The sequence below is a fragment of the Salvia splendens genome, chromosome 5 (assembly GCF_004379255.2).
Source record: "Salvia splendens isolate huo1 chromosome 5, SspV2, whole genome shotgun sequence".
Lineage (NCBI taxonomy): Eukaryota > Viridiplantae > Streptophyta > Magnoliopsida > Lamiales > Lamiaceae > Salvia > Salvia splendens.
The window spans coordinates 35,807,259-35,832,072 of record NC_056036.1 but is presented as its reverse complement, the minus strand read 5'-3'; the positions used below and the strand labels follow the sequence as shown (position 1 = coordinate 35,832,072).

The following is a 24,814-nucleotide window of genomic DNA, read 5'->3' as shown; positions in this document are numbered from 1 at the left end:
AAGGCTCTGGACGGATGGTTATAGGGTTATCTCACTTGACTTGCTTGTTTTCATACATAATTATCGGGTCACTTAAAAATTACCGTATCAATCTAATTAAACATTTTAAAAAGTGTGAAATATGAAGAGTGAAGTTTTTTTAACCTTTCAGGTTAATCGAAAAAACCAAGACATGATCAATTTGATTGTACAATTAATCGTCTTAATTTGTTCTCCAATACTTGTACATGTATTAGTGAATTTATTTATAACTTTTGCATCTTATTTAAAATTTCAATCTTCATAAAAGCTTCTGAGTATACAAAAATAAAATACAATAGAGAAAAAGAAAAAAAGTAAAGATTCAATCATACACCAATTTAATAATATGGGTCGATCCAACGGCTGTCACTCATCCTTTTTTCTACCGCTTTCGCCATATCGCAACGGTCAACTTATCAATCAATTTGAATTTACAGTGCAAGCTCAAAACTAGCCGTTACATCAGCTCCTTCAAATCATATCAAACCCAGAAAATAATCCTCATTAATTCAATATCAAGATCCTCCATCTCCATTCAGATTTCCAAAACAAAGAAACTCGAAAGCCCCCATCATCTATGGCGGCTCATTCCAACAGATCCCCCTCCCCACTCTCCTCCAGACCCCTCAATCCAAATCCAAGAAACCCCGAAACCAATTCAACAATTCGCAGAAGCTTCAGTGGTAGCAGACCCTCGCTTCTCACCAATCAGAGACGCCTCGATCCGTTCACTCCTGCTAATAGCCCTTCAGGTAATTCATTCATCTCACACTTTTCTTGATTCTTGACTCGAAAATTGACCCCTTCCTCTGTTTCTTGTTGACTGATTTTGATTGCTATTACCAGATTTTGGGGGTAGACGATCTGTGGGTAAATCTTGGGAAGAAAAAGAGAATGATGAAAAAGACTGCATTTTGAAAGGTTCGAAACTGCAGTCGCCGGCGAAGGGTTGCAAGAATTTCATGGCTCCCACGATTTCAGCAGCCTCGAAGTTCACTCCGTCTCCGAGGAAGAAGGTGCTGGTGGAGAGGAACGAGCCGATTCGGACCTCCATCTCTTTGACTAATGGAAAAGCCCTCTTTTTCTCTAATGATAATTTCTCCGACTCAAATCTTGCTGGCTCCGAAAACAAGAAGGCTGCTGTTGTTGAGAGTCATAAACCAGTTTCGAAGCCTTGCAAGAAGGTGTCGTTTTCGGAGATTCCATCGGATTCTCAGCATTCAGCTGAATCAGTGATTACTGATTCTGATGGTTTGAATGTGGGATCAAAGGTTGTTCAGTCTCCCATCGCGCCATTTGATGCTGATCCTTCTCTCCCGCCGTATGATCCGAAAACCAACTACTTGTCTCCGAGGCCTCAGTTTATTCGTTACAAGCCGAATCCCATAGTTGAAATGCTTTTGAACAAGGAAACCGAGCTGGATTCGGATGAGGTTGAATATAGCTTAATGGCAGAGATGATGATGTCTGAGGGCTTTTCAGACTCTTGTGAGGCCTCGGCAGATATGGTGATTGGAATGGATGAAGAGATAGAAGCCGTTGATCATGTCCCCGAGCTGCCTTCTTTGGCGTTGCCGGTTAGTACAGCTGCAGCTGAGGAGATCTTGGTGGAGGAATTTGTTGGGAGTAATGGGAAGAAGCCAAGGAGGGTGGGTAGATTGATGTGTTTCTCTATGGTTCTGGTTTTTCTGGTAGCAGCTTGTGTGTCGGTTTCTGTGACTCGTGCTCCTTTATTTGATGAGTCCTTTTTCAAGAATGACCTGAGCTTATCTGATTTGAGTAGCAGCTTGTACGAACAATCAAGAGCTGTTGTTGCTTCTGCAAGAGTGAGTTTAGGCCGTGTAGCTGCCAGTTCTGTGGCTCTTGTGTTCGAGCTGGTTGAAGGCGAGAAACAAGCTCCCGTGCAGGTGCAGTTCATGAACCTGTCTGGTCAGCAAGAGAATGCTTGGAAGGAGGCGTATTTTCTGAAACAAGTGGAGAGCATTGAAGAAGAAGAAGAGTTTGAAGGGGAGTTGGATACTGAAACAGAAGAGGCAGATGAGGAGTTTGATTGGGAGCTCGATCTTGAAGATGAAATTGATGCAGTTGAAGAGGAAGAACCATATGCAGAAGGTGATGAATACATTGAGGAAGCTGTGAATCAAGATACTGCTCCAGATTCTGTGATTCAATCAGCTATGAATAAAGAAACCGAGGTGATTCAATCAGCTATGAATCAAGAAATTGCTCCAAATTCTGTAATTCAATCAGCTATGAATGAAGAAACTGAGGTGGAAGCTGCAACTTCAGTTGCAATTGATCAATCAACTGCTGCTCATCAGAATGAAGAAACTGACGTTGAAGTTTCAATGGAAACAGAGAAATCACAAGGCGACATCAATGTTGGAGCATCTGATAATGCTGGCACAGAATCAACAGGGAGTGTTATGGCAGTGGGAATAACTTGTTTCATTGCTGGTGTAGTGGGGGTTGCGGCCTCGGTGTACAAGATGATTCCCAGATCATCGTCTAAAGTTAGTCGGAGGAGCAAAACTAAGGCTATGGAGGAAGAAAAGGAAGGTTGTTCAGAGAATTGGGAAATGAGCAGCAGATACCCGAGGAGTGGTGGTGGAAATGAAGTAGAGAGCTCGGAGAGGAAGGCCAGAAAGTATTCGAAGCTGGCTTCTTCATCAGAGTCACCTTCTAATGGAAGCTTCACCACTTATGAGAGAATTCCCATCAAGACTAATGTGAGTGTAACAAAGCATATATATCACTTCTTATGAAATGTAGTACAAAAGTTGAATGTTAATGTATGTATATATGCAGGGCGGTGGAGATGAGGAGATTATTACTCCTGTTAGGAGATCAAGCAGAATCAGGAAGCAGGTCACCATTTCTACGTAATGGTGTTGCGACTGTAGTAGAAGTAGTAGTAGAAATACGAGCGTCTGAGGCACGTCTCTGATGTGAAACAGACAGTCTAGTTCTGATTAGTGTTCTTGTATTGTGAATTAGACTTAGTTTGCAACATTTCTTTTACGTTTCTGATGAGTGGAGTGCCTTCACGTTTCCAACATTTGCAGTTTCTGTGTGTTTAATAGTGTACAAACTTAGTCGTCCGATTTTTATCTTTTCTTGCTTTACTGAATTATGATCAAATCGTAATGTTAACATAAAAAAGGTTGAACGATGAATTTTACCAAATCACTTGGTGACATCGATGTCCATAACGTGATGTGTTACCTACAAAAGTGTTGAATGATAGATTAAGTGCTAAACAACTGTACATAAATTTTGACAGGTGAAAATGTTTTTGAAGAAAAAGTTGAAATCTTTGTACAAATAAAAACTACTCCATATTGCCTAGTTTTCATTTTTTAGTGGGGAGAGGAAAGAACTCATGCAAAATACGAATTAATAACTAAATTAGGTATCGCACAAGATTTAATAAGAATTTATAATCGGGCGATTTAAGTTTTAGAGTGAACTACGCAAATGGTCCCTGAACATGCCTTTTGCACACCAATGGTTCCTGAACTTTAAAAATATCGTGGGTAGTCCCTGAACTAAGGTGTAATCACATTTATGGTACTTTTTCACTATTCATCACAATTTTACACCCAAAATGCCCCCAAGGCATGAAGGGCATTTTTGGACTTTCATATCTAGGTATTGAATTTGATATTTTCTTTTATCTAGTACTAAATATGATATTTTCTTATAGTTTGAGTACCTAAAATGATATTATTCACTTCAAGTACCTAAAATGATATTATTCACTTCACTTTTTCAACATTTCTTCTTTCTCTCTTTCTCTAAAAATAAAAAAAAATAGTACTATGAAATTATTAAATATATTAATTATGAAAATCAAAATTATAAATTTAATTATAAAATAATTTTCGCAAAATTTAATTTTGATTGTGATTTGATTAATTTTTTAATATTAAAAATTAATTTTTTTAATTAAAACTAAACATTAATTTTTGAAAAATTCTTAATTTTTACGAAAATTCTTAATTTTTGATGATATATTCTCTTGATCTATTATAAGTTTTGATGATATATTCTCTTAATTAATTTTTTTAATTAAAACTAAGCATTAATTTTCAAAAAAATTAAGAATTTTCGCAAAATTAATTTTTAGGAAGTAAAAAATTAATAAGCTTACTTGCATGTAAAACGTGTTGAAGTCGTTGTAGCCATCCCTACATACATGGTAAAAGAAAATTTTGACGCTTGAGTACGAATGCATATACAAGGCTCATCAATCAGCAAGGTTATTAAGTTATGACTATCCCAATTCCCATGGTCAAAAAACAGTTGCAATCATAGATTCTTGGCCAAAAATAAAACTTCCATAATTTCCCAAAACATCAAATACTTTGTGAATTACAAGAGTTTTCCCTCCACACCCAACTGACAACAATCAATCTTCATGTGAGTGAACAATAATAGATCAAGAGAATATATCATCAAAAATTAAGAATTTTCACAAAAATTAAGAATTTTTTGAAAATTAATGCTTAGTTTTAATTAAAAAAATAATCAAATCACAATCAAAATTAAATTTTGTGAAAATTAGTTTATAATTAAATTTATAATTTTGATTTTTATAATTAATATATTTAATAATTTCATAGTACTATTTTTTATTTTTATTTTTAGAGAAAGAGAGAAAGAAGAAATGTTGAAAAAGTGAAGTGAATAATATCATTTTAGGTACTTGAAGTGAATAATATCATTTTAGGTACTCAAACTATAAGAAAATAGTATCATATTTAGTACTAGATAAAGAAAATATCAAATTCAATACCTAGATATGAAAGTCCCAAAATGCCCTTCATGCCTTGGGGGCATTTTGGGTGTAAAATTGTGATGAATAGTGAAAAAGTACCATAAATGTGATTACACCTTAGTTCAGGGACTACCCACGATATTTTTAAAGTTCAAGGATCATTGGTGTGCAAAAGGCATAGTTCAGGGATCATTTGCGTAGTTGACTCTAAGTTTTAATAACTACTCCATTATACACATAAATTGGGTTTTCCAATTTATAAAACAATAAATAATCGATTGAGTTTTACTAATTACTACTAGTACTAGCTCGTGATCCAACATACTGTACATAGAAGGGAGCATAAAATATAGTAGTATAGTATTATTTACAAAATAACTTAACGGTCTGTACAATATTTACACAAATATACATAATGATCTGTACAACAGCAACTGGAAATTGGATAGAAATAGAATTATTACTTGTCCAATAAAGCTAAATTATTTACAAAGAAATTGTTGACTCCACTCACCAATTTTACAACTAGAAACATCTGATACATATTTTTTCATCTGGAAATCTTCACACCTTACCAGAAAGGACACCACCTGAAGCATGAAAACACTTTGTCAAATACAAATGCATCAAAAAAAACTAAAAGATGCAAATAAATACTAATTGAAAAGAGATTCTTAAGCTTAGAGAAAACTGTTACTACCAATAAGTAGGGAATTTGATTCATTTGGAACAACCATCAATTTCTATAACAAAAAACATACCCCACATAGTTTTGGCACAAATTCTCGTGTGACATTGCTTGAAGAATAAGCTTCTGGACTTGTAATTTGACAGATAATCCATGGTCAGCCTCATGAGTGTCACCAGAAATCAAGGTACCATGCTCTAGGGAATGTTGGATGGAGCTCGATGGTATGGAAGAGAAATCCCTTCCAGTAAGTTTGTTGCTCATCCTTGCCATGACAACTACCGCTCTTTCATTCAGAACCTCATTAGCATCGCCCAATTGATTTACAGCCTATAAAGCAGTTTTGTTTAACGTCAATGAGCATGGCTTACAAGCAACAAAAATTCAGACTATTGAGGCATACCTGAAGGAGCTCCCTCTCGCGAACACCTCGCTGTGGTTGAAGCATCTCTCTATTTGAGATAGATTCCTCTTCGTTGACAGCGGGTTGGGCATGCATACTACTTGTGAGGGTAGATATTTGAGGGACTTCATTTAAGTTGAAAAGACGCCAGTTTATCAAGGGATCATGCACAAATGCCTGGACACCAACCAGATATTGTTATACTATTTGAGAGGATAAATGAATTTGTGAAACCACATCTCAGGGTCTTGGATTAAGTCAAAACTATGCCAACTATAAGCAGATAATATAGAAATGTCTAAAAGTTAACTACAAGTTAGATCTAGCAAGATAACATAACTGACATAAAATGATAGTACAAAAGTATGTTTCAATTAGTCAACCCTAAGTGACTTCCTGGATAAAGTTGAGATAGGAGTGTTGCATATTTGAATTAACTTCTGGAGTAGCATATTGGTTGATGAATTGGAGAATGCCCTATTACAATTAACCTACTTGTTCAGTAGTCCAAACACAAGAGAAGCCCTATCTTTTTAATTCCTAAATAAATAGGACAAATTAATATACAAGGATAACATCACAATTATGAACCAAGTTATCACCAGAAAACAAATAAATTTGGAAGCAGACACAAGATTTATTAAAAGCATCTGAAACAGTGAGTTTTACCTCCATCATTGCCATAACACTATCTTTGTTAGTCCGCAAAACCTGCATGACACTTTCACAAGTGGAGCGGAAATTTCCTTCAATACCACTGACCTCCATTGCTTTAACAAGCATTCTTGTGAGCCGAAAAGGAACCTAGACCAGCCAATATTTATTACTAAGACAAATGCCCAAACTTCCACATTTTCCAAGAAAAGAAAGAAAACAAAATTTACTGTCCAACCTTTTCTGGGAACTTTTCCCGGTTCATTGAAGCTTCAAAGCAATCCCCAAAGTCAATGTGCAGTATCTTGCCACTGTCAACAATATCTTTTCTAAATAAACTAAGAAAATCAAACTATTGACAATCATAAATTTGTTATATCTTTGGTACCTGAACCGATGCAGAATGAGATTGCTTGGATGCCGATCACCCAAGCCAAGCAAGTACCCAACCTGGAAAAGGTGGGAGTAAAATTTAAAGCTAGAAAATGTTCAACATGCAAGAGAATTCTGCGATAAAAACAAATGTATATTATTCAAAGCGATAAAAACAAATGTATATTATTCAAATTTAGGGCCAAAAACTATTTTCTTTTCATTAACAGTAACTTGCCAACACTTGAATAGTATTCAAATTATTTGACATTGTTCTACACCAAAATGAATACTCCCTTCGACCCGCCACAAGTGATGGATTTCTTTTGGGCACGAGATTTAAGAAAATGATATAGTACTATATTAAGTTAAAGTAGAGAGAATAAAGTATAAGAGAGGAAAAAGTAAGAAAGAGATAATAAAGTAAGAGAGGGTTAAAGTTTTGTTTTTTGTTAAAAAAGGAAACTGATCACTGGTGGGACAAACCAATATGGAAAGTTGATCGCTTGTGGTGGGACGGAGAGAGTTAGTATTTAAAATCAAAATCAATCTGCGTAGTTGATTTTACAAAAAAACAATGAGATCACTTCAAACTTTATGTTAACTGATAGAGCTAGATGAATATCTCACACTGTGTTTCAGGGATGTAATGAGAAGAAAATTTAACACTAAGGTACCCCTTATCCCAATGTACTAACATTGGAGTACTTTAAATATCACACTGAGCCATTGAAATTCTACACTAAATTATAAAGTATTCCAATATATACAAGCAACAATAATTCATTTAAAAATCTCTTTATAATATATAATTTGTATTTTAGCAATTATATGAATATTGTATATATAATTCCATAATTACATCAAATACATATGTAAGTCTGAACTCTGAACCATACATATACATATATGACGGAAGTTCATAATCACCATTTAATTATTAACTTTTGTCATGGTTTTATAAACAAGTCTACATCTAAATGCTTTTAGAACATAATATTACCATACTGATGACAGCTAAGCTTCTTGTGTAGTTGGTCCTCCTGTCCAACCAGACTTCTGAAGTGCGACTCTTTAGCCAGAGCACCTACCATTTCCATACCAAAATAAGTCAATCCATGGAAATCCATACTTCCATGGGGGGAAGAAATCAAAATAAGCCAATCCATGAACAATCCATACCCTTGAAAGGTCATTGCCTTCTGTATTCTGTAGTGCATAGTCAAACACCTCAACCTTTGCTATAAGAGGCAAATGATCGTAATCTGGAGCAAAACCAAGCATCAGCTTATGCTCCTGGTTCAAAGTGATCTACAAAACAAGAAATAATTGCTATAACTACCAGGAAAAGCCCATAACTATAAATAAGAGATTTGCCGAGGTGCACAAAGGAGGAATAGGAGAAATAGGTTAAACCTTTCTAGCATCTCTGTACTCACGAATGAGATGGTGCAAGGTATCACAATTTGGCACCCATCCTATGATGCCGCTGTTTGGGGATAGTGGAATGACTGAATATCTTTGGATAGAGAGATCCTTTTCAGCAGTTTTTCTAGAATTTCCTAGTAGAGTATTTACCAAACCGAACAACTGATGGAGAAATGCAACAACATTAATTGTTTAAAATGGAAAAGACAATGGATCACTCTGTTACAAGATTAAAAAATTACAGCATGACACTTTGATATTAGAAAAAGAACCACTATTGACAGAGTATAGAAGTATCAACAACACCTGCATGACACGCTCGTCTTGGCGTAAATCTTCATGCCCCTTCAACAAAAAAGCATGTTCTTCCCCATCACTTCCATGAATTGTCAGCTTCCGAGGTCGTTGTTTGGACGTGATGACAACAAGCTGGGGTGCAAATGATGCAATTGTCACCACAGGTGAATCTGGGAAACAAATTGTGACTTCATTAGAATATAGCAATCCGTAATGTATATATATCCACATGGGATGTACATACGTGTTTTTTGGGGCTTTGGGGGGAGAACAGAGCTTGACAAATAATCCAACTATACCAGCTATATAGGTTCCAAGCACAGCTAGTTTCAGATTACGACATTCCAACAGCTCAGGAGAGACAGACTAGTTTATCCAAAAATAAAATAAAATAAAATCAGTCAGCAACTTCTCCAAAGTAAAAAATAAACACCAGTTAGAAATTTCTTCTTGCCTGCAAATCCAGAGTGGTCAGCGATTGAAGCTGCTTATCTATACGCCGAAACACATGATAATACAGATTCCAAGCCTGGACAGATTTAAATAAGCAGGTAGTAATAAAGTCAGCCATAACTTCAATAAAGGTGGAAACATCATGATATTCCTTTACAAATCATACCTGAGTCAAGTCTGCATCATTTCCAGTTCTTCTGTATCTCATGCAGCATTCATAGGCCTCCAAAAGTTCATGCCGGTATGCCTGAAGAGCAAATTGTTTCTCAATCAACGAAAACAAAAATGAAACTGGAATGATTGAAGTGAACTCATTAAAAAAGGTCAATTTTCTTTCTTTTAATAGTTTCAAGGGAAGAGAGGATCATTTTGCACATAGAGGAATATGTATAAAAGAAAATGAAAACTATTACGAGTGCCATCTTATTATAAGTTTTTGGAACTTCAAAAATATATGCTCATGATATTAGAAACAAGCAGTACTGTATAAAGGAGCTCTACCTGAATGAAGGCTTTCTCTTTTATAGTTGAAATATTCCTTGCTGCTCCTTCCTCAAGCATTCTGTGTAATGGCTCTAAGACATTCAACATGCCTTCAATGTTATGTTCGCCGAAGTATAAGCGGCTCGCCTCTTCCAAACCCTCATGCCACATTTCATGCCAAAGTATTGCAACTCGGATCAATTCCGTGGACACAAGTTGTGCCTTTTAATTCAAGAAGCAATGTCAGATAAAGGGGGAAAGCAGACATCAGAGAATAATCATTACGACATTCCTCCGTTACCTCATCCACTAGTATACCACTATGTTGTCGAACTTTATCAACCACTTCTTGCGCTGCCTCTCTCCTTAAATTGCTAATGGATTTACATGCCACGAGAAGAGGGTACATAAGAGCCTGCGTAACAGGCTTAAATTAGACATGTAAACAATAAAGAGATGCTCATATAGTGAAAAGGTTCAGAAAAGGATAATCAAAGTATCAAACTATTCATTACACTAGTCTAGTATCAGTTACATACTTACATTAACTTATCCTCCCTCCGTCCCACCGAAGATGACCCACTTTCCTTTTTAGTTTGTCCCACCCAAGATGACTCATTACTAAGAGTAGAAACCCCGTTATCTCTACTTTATTCCCTCTCTCCACCTAACACACAAAATAAAAGTGCATAAAATTCCGTGCCGCCCAAGGAAGGGGTCATCTTCCTTGGGACGGAGGGAGTACTTCAAATTCGTTCACTAAGATCCTAATATTGAATATCAAATGTTGTCTTGCAGTATCAGCTTGGTTATCTAATTCCTAGTTCTGATTTTTTTTTTAAGAGGTCAGACTTCCTACCTCATTAGCATTAGATTCAATACTACTTCTGACTCTAGCCTCATCACAAGAAAACATAAGTTTAGATAGTTCTAGAGATATGGGAAGAGGGTGTTCAGATAATTCCTAGATTCTTGGTTTGCTAGTAAATTGTTGAGCCTCCATGGTGGAAGTGATCCTTAAAAAGTAATCCATCCATCCCAAGGTAGTTGATTCGTATTCCGTTTCGAGCTGTCCCAAGTTAGTTGAGTCATTACCTTTTTTGGCAAAAAACTTTATTCTCTTTTCTTCTTAATCTCTCATTCTCTCTCATATTTATTTTATCTCATATTTTAGTCTCTCCACTTTAACCTTTAAACACCAATTTCATAAATTATGTCCTTAGAACTATTGTCCGTAATTGTGTAACATGCTCACCACAGGAAAAGTTGCATTTTTTTTCAGATGTCAGATAATGAAAAATAGGCAGACTTTAAGTTTGACCGAGCACTTCACTGTTTTCTGAGTGTTTTTTTAATACTCAGTGTTAGAAATAAACTACCCATTTTTACCTTTCCTAATGGAAAACTACCATTCGAAAAATAACAATCTTTAAAAATTTCAAAATTATTATCACCAATTATTCACAATGCAGCATAGCTGAAAAGCTTATCAACTTCCTAGATGCGACTGAACAAAATTGCACCAAATTTAGAACTTGTGCTGCATGAATAAATTATCCTAAGAAATATCAAGAGAATAAACAAAACATAGTCAGTTTGACCAAAACTAACTATTGATGCCATTGTCTGCTAGTAAACATATGATTACACGGGTTATCTTCCAAAACAAACCTGTGGATGACTCTGACCAATTCGGATTAATAGGGATTGTATCAGTTCCCTTACTGCATGGTTATTGGAATGTATCCTGGCAATTATCTGAGGCAAAACAACCAGCCAAGTGTTTATATTAACAAGGGAAAACCCTGTCTGCAATGCCATCTGAACTTCAGTTGTAGCTCCATGGTTGAACCATAAAGTCAGGAGACGAAGGATATCCTGAAATTCCATGATCACAATGATAAGTAATAGGGTTATCAATGCATGCAGAAATTTAACAAAAAAAGGTAATATCAGTATCATACAATAGAGAATGTCGAGGATATATCTCGAACCTGAGACTAAGCATCTCACTAATGAGAATGCTTGTTGAAATAAAGAACATAAAAGCACTAATAAACATATGAAAATTTACAACCACACCAAACAATACAGAAGAATTCTCAAACAAAACTAGAACATGATAGATCAAATAGAGGAAAACACCCATCCAATTTTCAGCAAAAATTACTTTAAATAACGCAGAAGACCTAGGATTTGATGACCCATAGTCTCACAATAATAAAGAACAACCCCAAAATACAATACCTGTAAACTATCATCCACTCCCTTAGCATGAGCTGCACAAGCTATCGAGTGAAAATATCCAGTTACAGCAGCAACGACAAACTGAGAAGCAATACTAGGGAAACTCCTGAAAGTGTAATGAGACATAACTGCTGTGTTAAAAAGAGCCCATTTATGCCAAGAAAAGAAAAATCAAATTTCAGCTACAAAAGTCAAATCGTCCATTAGTCAAATGAGTAGTCATCCCTTCGGGAACAAGTTGGAAAAAACATAACAATAGGGAGTTATCTCCATTAGTGACTTAGTGTTTGCCACTTAGCTTTTTATACTAATACTATACAAATCAAAGCCATATATCATAAACATTCATGCATCATCAAGACACCAACTCCTTTCAATGTTCTTTCTTCCATTACTCACACAAGCAAACGCAATTTATTTATTTTGCGGAGGGAAACTCTAGCAATATTCAAACAATCATAGTCAAAGTTGTAAGCTTCAACACATAGGTAATTTGGTTTAAGAACAATCTGTAGGAGCAGGTGGCGGGACGTACCTTTAAAATTAAAACAGCAGCAAAACGGCGGTATTCAACTCTATCACCGCGAAGCCAATCCAATGCAATTCTTACCTGAGAAAGACAGCAAGGATAACAGGTCAAAATAATCTGAGGTATTAGGCTACTAATCGCAGAAATTTTGAACATACCAGTCTTTCCACTTCATCAGCTGTCATTGCTCCACCAGCTCTCGCCAAGTGGCCCAAAACTTTACTAGCAATAACTAAAGTTTCAGATTCACGTTTTGCCTCAAATGCAGTTCGCATATAATTTGCGATTTTTGCCACTTTGACTGCATTCTCTCCAATTTCCACATCTATCAGCTCGTCAATGGCCCTCAAAGCACCCAAATTTTCAGCAACATCACTGCTGTCTAAAAGACCAGTAATACGATCATATAACTGATCCATAAAACGTGAAAACGCTTCACCACTGAGATCACGAGCTTGTTCTTCGACATATCTTCTCAATGCTGGAGCAGCTCCATCCTAACAAACACTTCATTCATCAATATGTCCAACAGAATTTACATATTTACAAGTAGTATTGTAGTAGTATAATACAATTTAATTCCTTTAGGGGTGTTCGATTTGCAAGATTGTATCTCGGATTAAATATATAGTGTGTTTGGTTCATGAGATTCAATCCCACAATTCAATCCTAGATGGATAATCATGGGATAAATAGTCATAGCTAACTCCTATGACTAAAATAATCTCACAACACAATCCTAGATTGTATCTTGGCATTATTTTATCTAGAAAACCGAACACAACCTTAGCATCCTGGAAAACACCAAATCCCAGCCCCACAACATCGCAAGATGAGGAAATAAAAAAACAAAATGAAACGGGCTTTAGCTTTAGCTACGTTTAGCTTGCAACCTCAAAACACAAATTAAGTGCGCGCGGCTGATAAGAACAGCGAAACAGTTTTTCAGACCTTGGGATTGCCGCGGATGGAAAGGTCAGCAAGTAGTCGGTAGAGAGCATCAAGGTTGCTAGCTCCGGTGGCAGCTGCCGGAGCAATGTAGCGAATCGACTGTGTTGTCGTTGCGAGCGCCATCCTAAATATACATGTATATACGTGCAAGGACGCTCCAAGAGCAAAATCTCAAAACACGAACCCAAATAAGAGTAGTCTGCTACTGGTATATGGCACAAATTGCGAGTATTTACAGTGAGTAGGGTGAAAATCTTGTGCGGAATCCTCAGAAACCTAACGACGATCTTGTATCTCTGTCACAATCAGGCAGTGAAGACTGAAGATCAACTTGCTGAATTTTTCGGTGGATACATGGAATAATCTATTCTGGGCTAAATTGTAAAACGAGAAAATCATGTAGCAACGCCATATTCTATGGAAGCTCTGCCCGTCTACCTAGCCAAAAACCTTCTTGTGTTATTAGGGTGCGTTCGGCACCACGGAATTAAGGCAGTTGTTCGGCAATATAAAAATATGTGGATTTGGAATTGAATTCTAATTCTACCAATTCTAATTCCATATGGATTTGGAATTGAATTCTAAGAGCATCTCCAATGGCGACGAGCGGACAGGCTAGCTGATTCCTGGCCGGTCCGCTCGCCGAACTATTGGAACTGGCGAGCGCCATTTTGGCGAAAAAATCGGCGACCCGACGCCGATTTTCGGGTGCTGGTCGGTCCGCTCGCCGGTCGGCTGGCCGCCATTGCAGGCTCCCGATCGGCGAGCGATCGGCCAGCTCATTTTTTTTTCGAAACATTATATATACGCGATTTGCACGTCATTTTCATTCGCACCACTTGTTTTAACGAGTTTTCTCTCCATCTTAATTTCTGTACAAGAGCAACAACGTGAAATGAGTAATGCGGGTGGTAGTAGTGGTGGTAGTGGTGGTGATGCTGAGGAGTACGAACGGCAAATGAACGAAGAGTTGGAGGCCTACACGTCCCTCGAGATAAACCGGTTGATACAAAGGGCCATGCAGCCGGTGGTACCTCGACCTCCACCCGTTGTCCACCGACGAGCAGTGATTGATCGGGATCATGTAGCTGCACATCAGCGGCTATATGAAGACTACTTTGCGGAGGAGCCGCAGTTTGGGGCGCCTCTTTTCAGGGGCGTTTTAGGATGCATAGGGCAGTGTTTATGCGTATCGTTGATGCTTTGGAGCGTCGATATTTGTGTTTCCGGTTCAGGTACGATGCGGCTGGCAGACCCGGCCACACACCTATACAAAAGTGCACTACGGCAATCAGACAGTTGGCCTACGGAGGCGCGGCAGACATGTGGGACGAGTACCTCCACATCGGTGAGACGACTGCCCTGGATTGTCTGAAGTATTTCTGTCAGAGCGTCATTGAAATATTCCGTTATCAGTATCTTCGAAGCCCTACCCCTGAAGAGTGCCAGGATCTGATGCAGATGCACGGGGAGAAGCATGGGTTCCCCGGGATGTTGGGCAGCATAGATTGTATGCATTGGGAGTGGAAGAACTGTCCCGCTACCTGGAAAGGGTTCTACACGACCGGCTACAAGGGAAAGAATCCAACGATGATCCTCGAGGTCGTAGCTGATTACCGGTTGTGGATTTGGCATGCATATTTTGGGGTAGCCGGGTCGAACAACGACCTCAACGTCCTCAACTCGTGGCCCCTTTTCAACGAGCAGTGCCAGGGTGTCAGTCCGGCCATCAGTTTTATCGCCAACGGGGACCAGCATGATATGGGCTACTACTTGGCGGATGGGATATACCCTAGGTGGCCTGTCTTTGTGAAGACGATCAGATGCACATCAGATGAGAGGAAGACCTACTTTGCGGAACGGCAGGAGTCGGCGCGCAAGGACGTGGAGCGCGCATTTGGTGTGCTCCAGTCTCGATGGGCGGCAATTAGGGGTCCAACGCGTTTGTGGCATGTCGGCTGCATTGCTGATATAATGTATGCATGTATTATCCTGCACAACATGATTGTCGAAGATGAAGGTGTACAACTGACTAGTTAGGCAAATGACGATGCTAATGAAGCCGGCCCAAGCCACGGCGTGGCCGCCCCCAACGTACGAAGGGGGTACCTCACGATGAAGTCGGCCGCCTCAAGGCACATGCCGACATGCGCCAAGTGGATGCTCGTATTCGACTCCAAAAGGATTTAATTGAAGAGTTGTGGGCGCGGAGGACTGCACGTGGTTAGATTTTTTTTAATTAATGTACTTTTTTAATTTAAATATTATTATTGAATTTTCCCATATCTGTGTCGTAAATTTAATTCCGTATTTTGTGTGATGGTTAATTATTTGTTTTTTATAATTTTATTTATTGTGGCTAGTCTATTGCTTGTCCAGTTGCTTATCATGCTGACGTGACATGAGGAGTTTTTAGTACTGATGATGTGGCAGAAGGAGTTTGTTACTAGCTTATGGCTGACCTATTACCATTGGAGATGCTCTAGTTCTACCAATTCTAATTCCACAATTTTATCTTCATACCATAACAAAAGAATTATGATTCAATTCCATGTAAAAACGGGTTGGAATTTAAAAAAAACGCAGACCCCACACCGGTCAAAATAGAAACGGGTCATATAAAAACTGAAATATGCAACACTTTTTCGTTTCCTCTCTCCTCGCTTCTTTTTTCTCTCTCCCTCCGTCTTCGCGTGCCCTAGCTCTTTCTCTCTGCAATTGCGGCGTGACCTAGCCGCTTCATCTCTGTGATCGATTGATGGATAATCAGGTGAAGAATCAAATTATCAATTTGATTAGTTTTGTTTCGTATTTGATGGAGAGCCACGGTGATGTTCTTAATTTTTTGGATGAATTTATTTGAAATTTTGTTGTTACGAATTAATTTTACTTGCTCATCTTCCGATTCTTGCTTCGATTAAGATTAATTGTTGCTAAATGCTAACCCTTGTTTCCCTAGATTTTTTTCGTGCATTGGGTGACTATCTTGAATTTGTGCGTTTGTTGAGTGCTTTTCCTTCACTTTTCTGCTGCCATTGTTGTGGTTAGTGCTTAGTGCTTACTATAGTCCATCTGTACTTCATTTTGGTTAATTTTTGTTCGTTTGTGATCTTAAAGTTTTCGTAAATTCATCCTGTCTACTGAGCTTCAATTTCGAAGTTAGATGTTGTCAGTCCACTATTTTTTTTGTCTGTGATTTGTGTTGGATTTTTCTCAGAGATTGGGTTTATCGATTCTGATCTTATATACGGTATTCTTTATTGCAAATGCGATTAGTTAATTCTGCTTAGTTCTAATCTGATCCTTATTTCTGGTCAATTTTTAAGCATCCAATGGTACTATTTGTTTGTTGTATATAGTAGTAGTACTTGTATAATTTGGTTTTCAATGAATAGTTCTCTATGATAATGTTGTTTTCTTATAAATGTGTTTCTATAGTTTCACTGAGCTTGCGGCGTGCAGCAAAGAACTAGTGCCACTGGTGGATCATCTTGGAGAGATTCTTGGCAGTAATCATGTTAGGAGGAGTAAGTTATGGAATAATGGAAGTTGGTTTGTGGTTCTGGTGCTGATAGAGCACGAGAGGAAGAGGCTCTGCTGCGTGATGGAGTGCCAGAAGCCGTTCGTTGATGAGTGTATGCGCAAACTGCACAGAATGAGGGTCTCTCTCTGAGTGGTGGTGCAGGTCTTCTTCTCTGAGCAGTTTAAGATAAGCAACGTGGTTGCCATGAAAGATGGCGGGGAGTCACTGTACCAGCCCATGGTGCCAAACCGGAAGACATTTTTGGAGGGAACTTCTCAATCATTTCAAGAAGGATAGATAACGGCAAAGGAGGACATCAGCACTCTCAAGTTCAAGCTGGAGACTGTCAGAACGACATGGAGATGTTGCAGCGCGACTTCAACAAGTTGGACAAGCCCAAGCAGACGTCGGCATGAACATCCGGATGGAAGAAATTCAGCAAGCTCACGAAGATGGCAGACGGCAATGACAATGGATCCCAGCCGCCAACTGCTAGAAGATGGAGAGAAACTCCATTTCTTGAATTGCTTTTGGTCGTTGCTAGGTGCTGCTGTTGTTTCTACGTGTGTTTTCTGTTTAGACTAGTTATTTAAAAAATTTGAATTTTAAATTGAATTCTAGTTCAATTCCAATTCATTTGTTTTGAGTTACTACCAAACAAAGGATTTGGAATTATAATACAATTCCGTATCAATTCTTTAATTATACCAAACAAAGGATTGAAATTGAATTATAATTCAATTCCTTCTAATTCAATTCCATGGAATTGCAATTCCAATTCAATTCCATGGAATTGCAATTCCAATTTAATTCCAATTCCATGGAATTGGCAGGCAAAATGATTTAGGAAAAAAATGAATTTAAATAATACTATCAAAATTTTAAATTTTATAGTACTAGTATTTAATTTAAACACTAAACCAATATTATAATAATTAGAAATTTCATTAATAAAATAATTATTAATAATAATCATATAATCAATACTTTTAAAACTATACTAATACTAATATTTTTTTAAAATAATAATTAAAATATAATAATAGAAAATAATTATTATATTTATTATTATAAGCATAATTTTAAAATTAGATTAAGATTTTTTTAAAATTATAATTTTATAATATCATAATAATAACATATAATTCCTATGTAATTATTTATTAGTATCGTAATTGAATATAATTTATAATTTTAAAAATTCATTAAGACCTTCTATTAGTTATTAATTTATAATAAAATAATAATGACAATAATAACTATCATTATTTAATATTATATGATTTATAATTTAAATAATTATATTATAATTGTTTTGTAAACAGTAGTAATAATAATAATCATAATTAGATATAATTATAATTATTATTATTATTATTAAGTATGATTCATAATTTTTAATTAATATTAAAATAATAAATTAATAATAATAATAATAATAATAGTTGTATAGAAAAATAAAAGTTATTCTCTATTCAGTACTTAAATATGAAGATCCTAAAACTGAGAAATTGAATACCAAGAAAAAGTTGGAATCAGAATCCTGAAAAATTATTTTCCATGATTTTGATTACTTTCCTAGTTTGATTAAAAATCAAGCAAATACTAAATTCCAAAAATTAAGAAATCAGGTTACTTTCCTATATGAAATCTTGACAAACAAGCATGAATATTGTATGCACAACTACTACAAAATGTGCTAATTGAAATAGAGGAAGATATAACAAATATAGAGAAAAAAATTCAAATAGGTTAAAAACCATAATTTTATTCCTGCAATGTTTTTGGAAGCAAATTTATTTTTTTCTACAATGTTAGCACTTAGTGTTTTTCCACAATATAAATTTTATCTCTCTCTTTTCTTTTAAATAATACTTCCTCCGTCCTACAAAAGTATGCGCTTTTAGTTGGAGGTTTTAATATACAATTGATAAAGTAAGAGAAATAGAAAGAAAAAATAATTAATACTATTTGTTAGTGAATAACAGGTCCCACCTCATTGTGAAACGGACTAGAGAGAAAAGAGATATTCTTGTGGGACGAAAGGAGTAACTATAAGGCTAATTTAGGGACCAAATGAGCTTGAGTTCAGGCTTATCCATTGAGCTAAATGTTGATTAACTTAAATTTCAAAAATGTATCTCAAAATATTAACAGAATATTAATATTTATCTCGAAATTAATATTGTTATGATGATATCTCAACTGAATCTCAAACTACTATAATTTGGCCACCTTGACATTAACTATTTCCTATTGTTTAAAATATTTAATACGGAGTGTTAGTTAATTAATTGAATATGTTGTTGGTTTACTTTATTAACTAGTTTTTTTAAAATATCTTGTTCAAGACTTTTATTTATTATGTTTGAGTTAAATTCCAATTAGCCAGAGTTTATGTACAATAAAACTTTATTCTAAAACGTGTTAATAGTATCTTATCAACCCACGTCAAGACGTGATTTGATACAATAATAATTTTAGCACCTTCTAGACATTAATTATCAACACCCAATGTGTGATGATTTCTCCAGTTACGAAAAATCTCCACATTAATTAACAATAATTTGTTATACCTTGTATTTCAGTAATAAACAATATCCTTTGGAGACGTGACTCAAGGTTGTTAGAGCATCCACTACGCTGTCCCCCCACCGTCCTTAAACTATTATTTAAGGACCTCACTGTACTTTTTTACTCCATCTCTTAACTAAGGGGCGGAACCTGCAACGCTCCGTCCCTTAAACCGTCCCTTAAATTATTATTCATTCAATTTCATTTTTTATTTTTATTTCCAACCCAATTAAAACAAACACACTTCATTAAAAACACACACAACATAAAAAAAAGTACAACTTAAAATTTTAAAAAATACACACAATTAAAATCCTAAAAAATTAAACGGTTGCATAATTTAAAATACAAATTTAAAGAAAATAAAAAAAACTACTCCGCCGGCGAATCATCCCCCGAAGGCGGTCGAGGTGGAGGGGTAGTCGGAAGGCCAAGTTGTGCTGCCATATGCACAATTCCGTTACACCAGGCTGCATATTGGGAGGGCGAGTAGCGGGAAACGTCCGCCATTGTGGCGGTCATGTACACCGCCATAAGTGTGTCCGAGCCTCCCCGCGAGCCCGGTCCCGAGCCAGCCTGGCTTGATTCACCTCGGCCCTTCCTCGCTCTAGCCGCTTTCACCGCCTTCGTCCCTTGTGGCAGACGGCGCCCACGGCTGGATCCCCCGGCATCGCCGGTCGTACCCGCAAAACTCCTGCGAGGCAGCCTCTAGTGCGTCGCTGCCCTCACCGGTGTCACCAGACGAGTATTGGCCACTCGCCGTGTGCTTCGTGCGCTTCGAGGTTGAGCTCGAGCTGGAGCGGACACCGCCGGCCCACCGTTCCACGTCCTTGACAGCCTGCCAAACATCAACAAATTTGAATTGTTTGTCGGTGTCCTGGTTGTAGGCGCGCAAAGCCGCCCTCAGAATGTCGTCTCCCGAAGCGCCGCTTTGGTAGTTCGCCGCTTCGGTCGAGTAGATGCCGCATTATTTTTTGACCTGTCTGTCGACTCGGTCAAAATGAGAGCAGAGCATTTTAAATGTGCGCTTGCGGGAGCCTTTCGGCTTCATCTGGTGGTAGAGCTCGCAGACCTTTTCCCAAAAACACTTTCGGGGTTGTTGATTCCCGACGATGGGATCGTACGAGACGGTAACCCAGGCGTTGGACACCGCCAGCGTTTCGAGGTTGCTGTATGGATGCCAGCCTAGATCCTTTTCCTCTTCCTGTTCCTCTTCCTCTTCCCCTTCCTCCTCCTCCTCCTCCTTGCCCGCCTGGGGTTGTACACCGCCTTGGCCACCTCCACCGCCTTGGCCACCTCCACCGCCTCAGCCTACTCCCGGCGTGGGATGAACGGAAAATCCTCCCGAATCTGGGATAATCCCTGCGAATACTGCGGGGCGGAGGGACGGGCATAAGCATCAACGTCAAAATTGGGTGGTTGGTACCCCTCGGCGTCGCCGAACCCTGGGTCCCCGGCGTCGACGAACCGGAACCTCCCAGTGTGTTGATCATGGTCTCCCAATCGCCGAACGCATTGAGATCCCACCCGCCGGAGCCGGAACCGCTGTAGTTGCCGTCGCCAGACATCTTGGAGAAGAGTTGTTAGATGAAAATTGGAGAGGAAATTTAGATGATTTAGGAAGAATAGATGAGTAGTTGTGTGTGAAATGAGGATGAGTTAGGAGTATTTATAGAGTAAAAAATTAATTAAAAAATAAAAAAAAAAACAAAAAATGGTATTATTACCGTTAGATTTTTTTCTTTTATTTTTATTTTTTTTTAAAATACAATTTTTTTAAAAAATATTTATTGCGTCAGCACGTGACGACTCCCACTCGCGGGCCGGCGAGTGGGCGTCATGCACGACGCCGGGTCGCACCACGTCGCCGAGGCGCGCGGCGAGAAGGCCCGTTGCTTGTCTCAGAGACACGGGACCCGGGACGGGCGCAGGACGGGTCGGCGCGCTGCAACGCGTCGCGCGACAGACCCGTCTCTCCGGGACGGGTCACGGGACGCCGGCGCGCCGCGTAGTGGATGCTCTTACTAGACGTCGACTCCCCAAGATGCATACAACGAATTGGCCCAAGGCCCCAAGCCTTGAACAACTTTCAACTTTCCGATGAACCAAAGCTTCATAATAGCCAACAAGGGCGGATCCAGGTGGAGTCGGGCGGGGTCGGCCGACCCCGCCGCCGGCCAACTAAGGCAAGGAAACTCCATTAGTTCCGGCCTTTGAAGTCGCCCGCCGACCCAATGATGCGCCGGAGCGGGAAAGAGAACAGTCATGATTCTTGGTGGTCATATGTGAGTGAGACGATAAATTTATAGGCAGAGAGGAGTTGTTTGAATATTTGAGAAGAAGAATTTAAAAAATTGAGTTGCAGAGAGTGAAAAATGGAGTTACAGGTGAGAAGACGATGAAAAAGAAAAATACTACCCAACTTTTGGTTTGTTAATATAACACTTTTATCCCGCGTTAAATATTAAAAATAAAAATTCTTTTTTTTATCTGTCGCTTAAAATTTAAATTTTTTATTTTAGGAAATAAGCTCCACAATCCATTAACACTGCTTTCATTATTTTTTCTCATTTTTTCCTTTCACTTTACTCTTTTTTTCTCTCATCTCCCTTACTTTACTAATTTTAAATCGAAACTTGTTCCGTATTCAAAATTTCTATTTATAAGAAACTGATGGAGTAAATAATTAATTATGATGGCCACTAGTATTTCTACTTTTTCATACAATGGATTGATAATTACTTATAGTACAATGTTATGTTGTGATCAATTGCTAACTACTTCCTCCGTCGGCGAATAAGAGTCACATTTCTTTCCATCATCAGTTTTAAGAAATGCTAAGAAAAATGGGTAGAAGAAAGTTAGTGTAATATGAGTCCCACTTATTTATATTACTCCCTTTCGTCCCTGAAAATTTATCACTTATTTCTATTTTCGTTCGTCCCTAAAAATTTGTCACATTTCACTTTTACCATTTTTGGTAGTAGACCACACATTCCACTAACTCAAACACATTCACATTTTACTACCCCCTCTGTCCCTTAAATTTTGTCACATTTTTCATTTCCATCCGTCCCAAAAAAATTGTCACATTTAACTTTTTGCCATTTTTAGTAGTGGACCACATATTCCACTAACTCATTTCTCCCTCACATTTTATTATAAAACTAATATATAAAAGTATGATACACTATCCACTAACTTTTTCACCTCAATTTCCTTTACATTTATAAACTCGTGTCCGGTCAAAATATGACAAAATTTAAGGGACTGATGGAGTATTAAAACTAATATATAAAAGTGGAACCTACATGACACAAATTTTATCAACTCACTTTCTATTATATTTCTTAAAACTCATGCCGGGTCAAATGATGACAAATTATAAGGGACGAATGGAGTAGTTTTAAATGATACTATGTGAGTGGAATAAATTGGTGGAATGTGTGCCTCTTTACTTTATAGTAATTATGAACCGGGACTCCTATTCGCGGACGGATGGAGTAATTAGCAATCCAAAATTAAGATAAATTCTTATCCATTAGATTAGAAGATCTAGAAGTTGAAATAATGCCAAGTATATTATATTTTAAATTATATAATTAGTAAATATATTTAAAGAGTATTAATGTCAATTATTATACTCCCTCCGTCCCACTTTAGGAGTCCCGGTTTACCATTTTTGGGTGTCCCACTTTAGGAGTCCCGTTTGAAATATTCCATGAATGGTGATAGGTCTCACATTCCACAAACCATTTTATTATAAAACTATTATATAAAAGTAGGATCCACATTCTACTATCTTTTTTCACCAACTTTTCTTTACATCTCTTAAAACTCGTGCCGAACTCAAATGAAACTCCTAATGTGGGACGGAAGGAGTACACAGTAGTTAAAACTTTCTGTCTCTTCAAAATCATCTCAAAACTTTAAATTTACGTAATTCTCTCGATTTAATTTTTTTTCGGCAAATAATATATCAAATTAAAGGTAATTTTACAAGGATTCTAACGAGATCTCAATTGCATATGTTCCAACTACGTTCGGATGTTGAAATTTGATAATTTTTATTTCAATTTTTGCATATCAACAAATGCATCAAAAAATTTCAATATAATGCATGAAAATATCAATAAAACTTTGTTGAAATTTCTGTGTACATATGTTGAAATACTCATGTGTCCAGAGCCTTTGCCCTAGCGGCAAGGAGCTTAGACATTATTGTATGAAGTGCCGAGTTCGAGGCCTCTTGACATCAGTTGTAATTTCCTCCTTTCTATAGGAGTTTATTTGTAATTTCCTGCATATAGGAGATAAATTCTTTTTTAAAAATGTTGAAATACTCATGTCATTGTGTTGATATTTGTAATACATTATGTTGATATAAAAAAAATCATGAAAATTATCATATGATAATAGAATGATGATCTTACATTTTTGTTGATATTTTGTCTACTATGTGTTGATATTTGTAATACATTAGGTTGATATAAAAAAAATCATGAAAATTATCATATGATAATAGAATGATGATCTTACATTTTTGTTGATATTTTGTCTACTATTTATTGAAATTCATGAGCTTTAATCTCATCCACTAATTTTAAAATTCAAGGGTGTAGATTTTATTTTAATTTTAGATTATGATACTATAAGTCTTATAAAAATACATATCTATCTTATTTATAAAAAAAGAATAAAAATACATGATTTCGTTAAAAGACATCTATTATTTTCGTCTAATTTAAAAACATGTCAAATGTCAATTTTTAATGTCGATATATTTGTCCATCTTAGTAATCTTTCTGCATAACAATTCTTATCGAGTTTATGATTTTATATTAACAATGAAATAAAAATAAGATAAATGTTATTTAAGGCGAGTTGCGATTTTTAAACCACGACGAAGAGCATGAAAAAAATAGTTTAGATGCTGATAATCTTTGCAGATCTGATTACTTTAGTAGGATTTATGAAGACGACAACAGAGAAGGAAGCAACGAAAAGGATGCCATCAGAGTCGAAAAATAATGGAGTATAAATATTCTTTATTGTATCCGACCACGAATTTCATTTCCTGGATCAGTCACTATAGGCAATAGGTACAATTGTAATATGCCTCCAAGTAACGAAACATATTTTCAAAGCGTGTGTCGATATGAACGAAGACCATGTCGTCAAAACTAACAAAAACAAAGACTTTTTGGTAGAGAGATGATCAACCCGATTTTATATAGTGCCGCACGCACATGATATAAGATGAATCTGGCCCCATTTTAACCGAGTTAACCCGGTAATCTAAAATTTATGTGTCATCTGCAACAACTAGAAATTATGGTTGATCGAGGGTCAAGTGAAATTAATACCACATTATTCGAGAGACGATGACCATCTATCAAGAATATAAAAAC

At 37.1% G+C, this 24,814-nt stretch overlaps 3 protein-coding genes and 1 long non-coding RNA gene across 5 annotated transcripts; 2 read left to right on the top strand and 2 right to left on the bottom strand.

Annotated features, from left to right (window-relative positions):
• The first annotated feature begins 518 nt into the window (after window positions 1–518).
• Window positions 519–3,079, top strand: LOC121805959. Its single transcript, XM_042206013.1, has 3 exons — window positions 519–773; window positions 868–2,750; window positions 2,830–3,079. Exons 1-3 carry the CDS (start codon window positions 599–601, stop codon window positions 2,905–2,907), a joined length of 2,136 nt encoding a protein of 711 aa, XP_042061947.1. The 5' UTR covers window positions 519–598; the 3' UTR covers window positions 2,908–3,079.
• Window positions 3,080–5,138: 2,059 nt separating this feature from the next.
• LOC121805650 (serine/threonine-protein kinase TOR-like) lies at window positions 5,139–10,181 on the bottom strand. The gene is made up of 16 exons (XM_042205590.1): window positions 10,123–10,181; window positions 9,881–9,994; window positions 9,598–9,801; window positions 9,263–9,343; window positions 9,098–9,172; window positions 8,943–9,009; window positions 8,653–8,813; window positions 8,335–8,508; window positions 8,101–8,229; window positions 7,922–8,005; window positions 6,935–6,996; window positions 6,785–6,857; window positions 6,562–6,696; window positions 5,893–6,069; window positions 5,563–5,819; window positions 5,139–5,391 (listed from the first exon to the last, which is right to left on the bottom strand). Exons 2-16 carry the CDS (start codon window positions 9,986–9,988, stop codon window positions 5,373–5,375), a joined length of 1,806 nt encoding a protein of 601 aa, XP_042061524.1. The 5' UTR covers window positions 9,989–9,994; window positions 10,123–10,181; the 3' UTR covers window positions 5,139–5,372.
• Window positions 10,182–10,190: 9 nt separating this feature from the next.
• LOC121805651 (serine/threonine-protein kinase TOR-like) lies at window positions 10,191–13,792 on the bottom strand. Of its 2 annotated transcripts, XM_042205592.1 has the most exons (6): window positions 13,307–13,792; window positions 12,514–12,852; window positions 12,362–12,436; window positions 11,827–11,932; window positions 11,251–11,457; window positions 10,191–10,246 (listed from the first exon to the last, which is right to left on the bottom strand). In XM_042205592.1, the coding sequence occupies exons 1-4, from the start codon at window positions 13,427–13,429 to the stop codon at window positions 11,921–11,923; spliced, it is 549 nt and encodes a 182-aa protein (XP_042061526.1). In that variant the 5' UTR covers window positions 13,430–13,792; the 3' UTR covers window positions 10,191–10,246; window positions 11,251–11,457; window positions 11,827–11,920. The 2 variants fall into 2 exon arrangements, with proteins under 2 accessions (XP_042061526.1, XP_042061525.1); XM_042205591.1 differs by lacking the exon at window positions 10,191–10,246 and having other exon boundaries at window positions 10,253–11,457.
• Window positions 13,793–15,955: 2,163 nt separating this feature from the next.
• Window positions 15,956–17,541, top strand: LOC121802307. Its single transcript, XR_006050759.1, has 2 exons — window positions 15,956–16,076; window positions 16,745–17,541. It is a non-coding gene; the product is annotated as an uncharacterized LOC121802307 (long non-coding RNA).
• Window positions 17,542–24,814: the final 7,273 nt, after the last annotated feature.

Excerpts from the sequence above, each read along its gene's own strand:
- LOC121805959 (XM_042206013.1), top strand. The coding sequence starts at position 599 with ATGGCGGCTCATTCCAACAGATCCCCCTCCCCACTCTCCTCCAGACCC. Across the intron at positions 774-867 it reads TCCTGCTAATAGCCCTTCAG|ATTTTGGGGGTAGACGATCT; the intron begins GTAATTCATTCA and ends TGCTATTACCAG. Across the intron at positions 2,751-2,829 it reads GAATTCCCATCAAGACTAAT|GGCGGTGGAGATGAGGAGAT; the intron begins GTGAGTGTAACA and ends GTATATATGCAG.
- LOC121805650 (XM_042205590.1), bottom strand. The coding sequence starts at position 9,988 with ATGTACCCTCTTCTCGTGGCATGTAAATCCATTAGCAATTTAAGGAGA. Across the intron at positions 9,344-9,597 it reads AAGAGAAAGCCTTCATTCAG|GCATACCGGCATGAACTTTT; the intron begins GTAGAGCTCCTT and ends TTTGCTCTTCAG. Across the intron at positions 8,814-8,942 it reads GCTTGGAACCTATATAGCTG|ATTCACCTGTGGTGACAATT; the intron begins GTATAGTTGGAT and ends TTTGTTTCCCAG.
- LOC121805651 (XM_042205592.1), bottom strand. The coding sequence starts at position 13,429 with ATGGCGCTCGCAACGACAACACAGTCGATTCGCTACATTGCTCCGGCA. Across the intron at positions 12,853-13,306 it reads CCATCCGCGGCAATCCCAAG|GATGGAGCTGCTCCAGCATT; the intron begins GTCTGAAAAACT and ends AGTGTTTGTTAG. Across the intron at positions 12,437-12,513 it reads CTGATGAAGTGGAAAGACTG|GTAAGAATTGCATTGGATTG; the intron begins GTATGTTCAAAA and ends TGTCTTTCTCAG.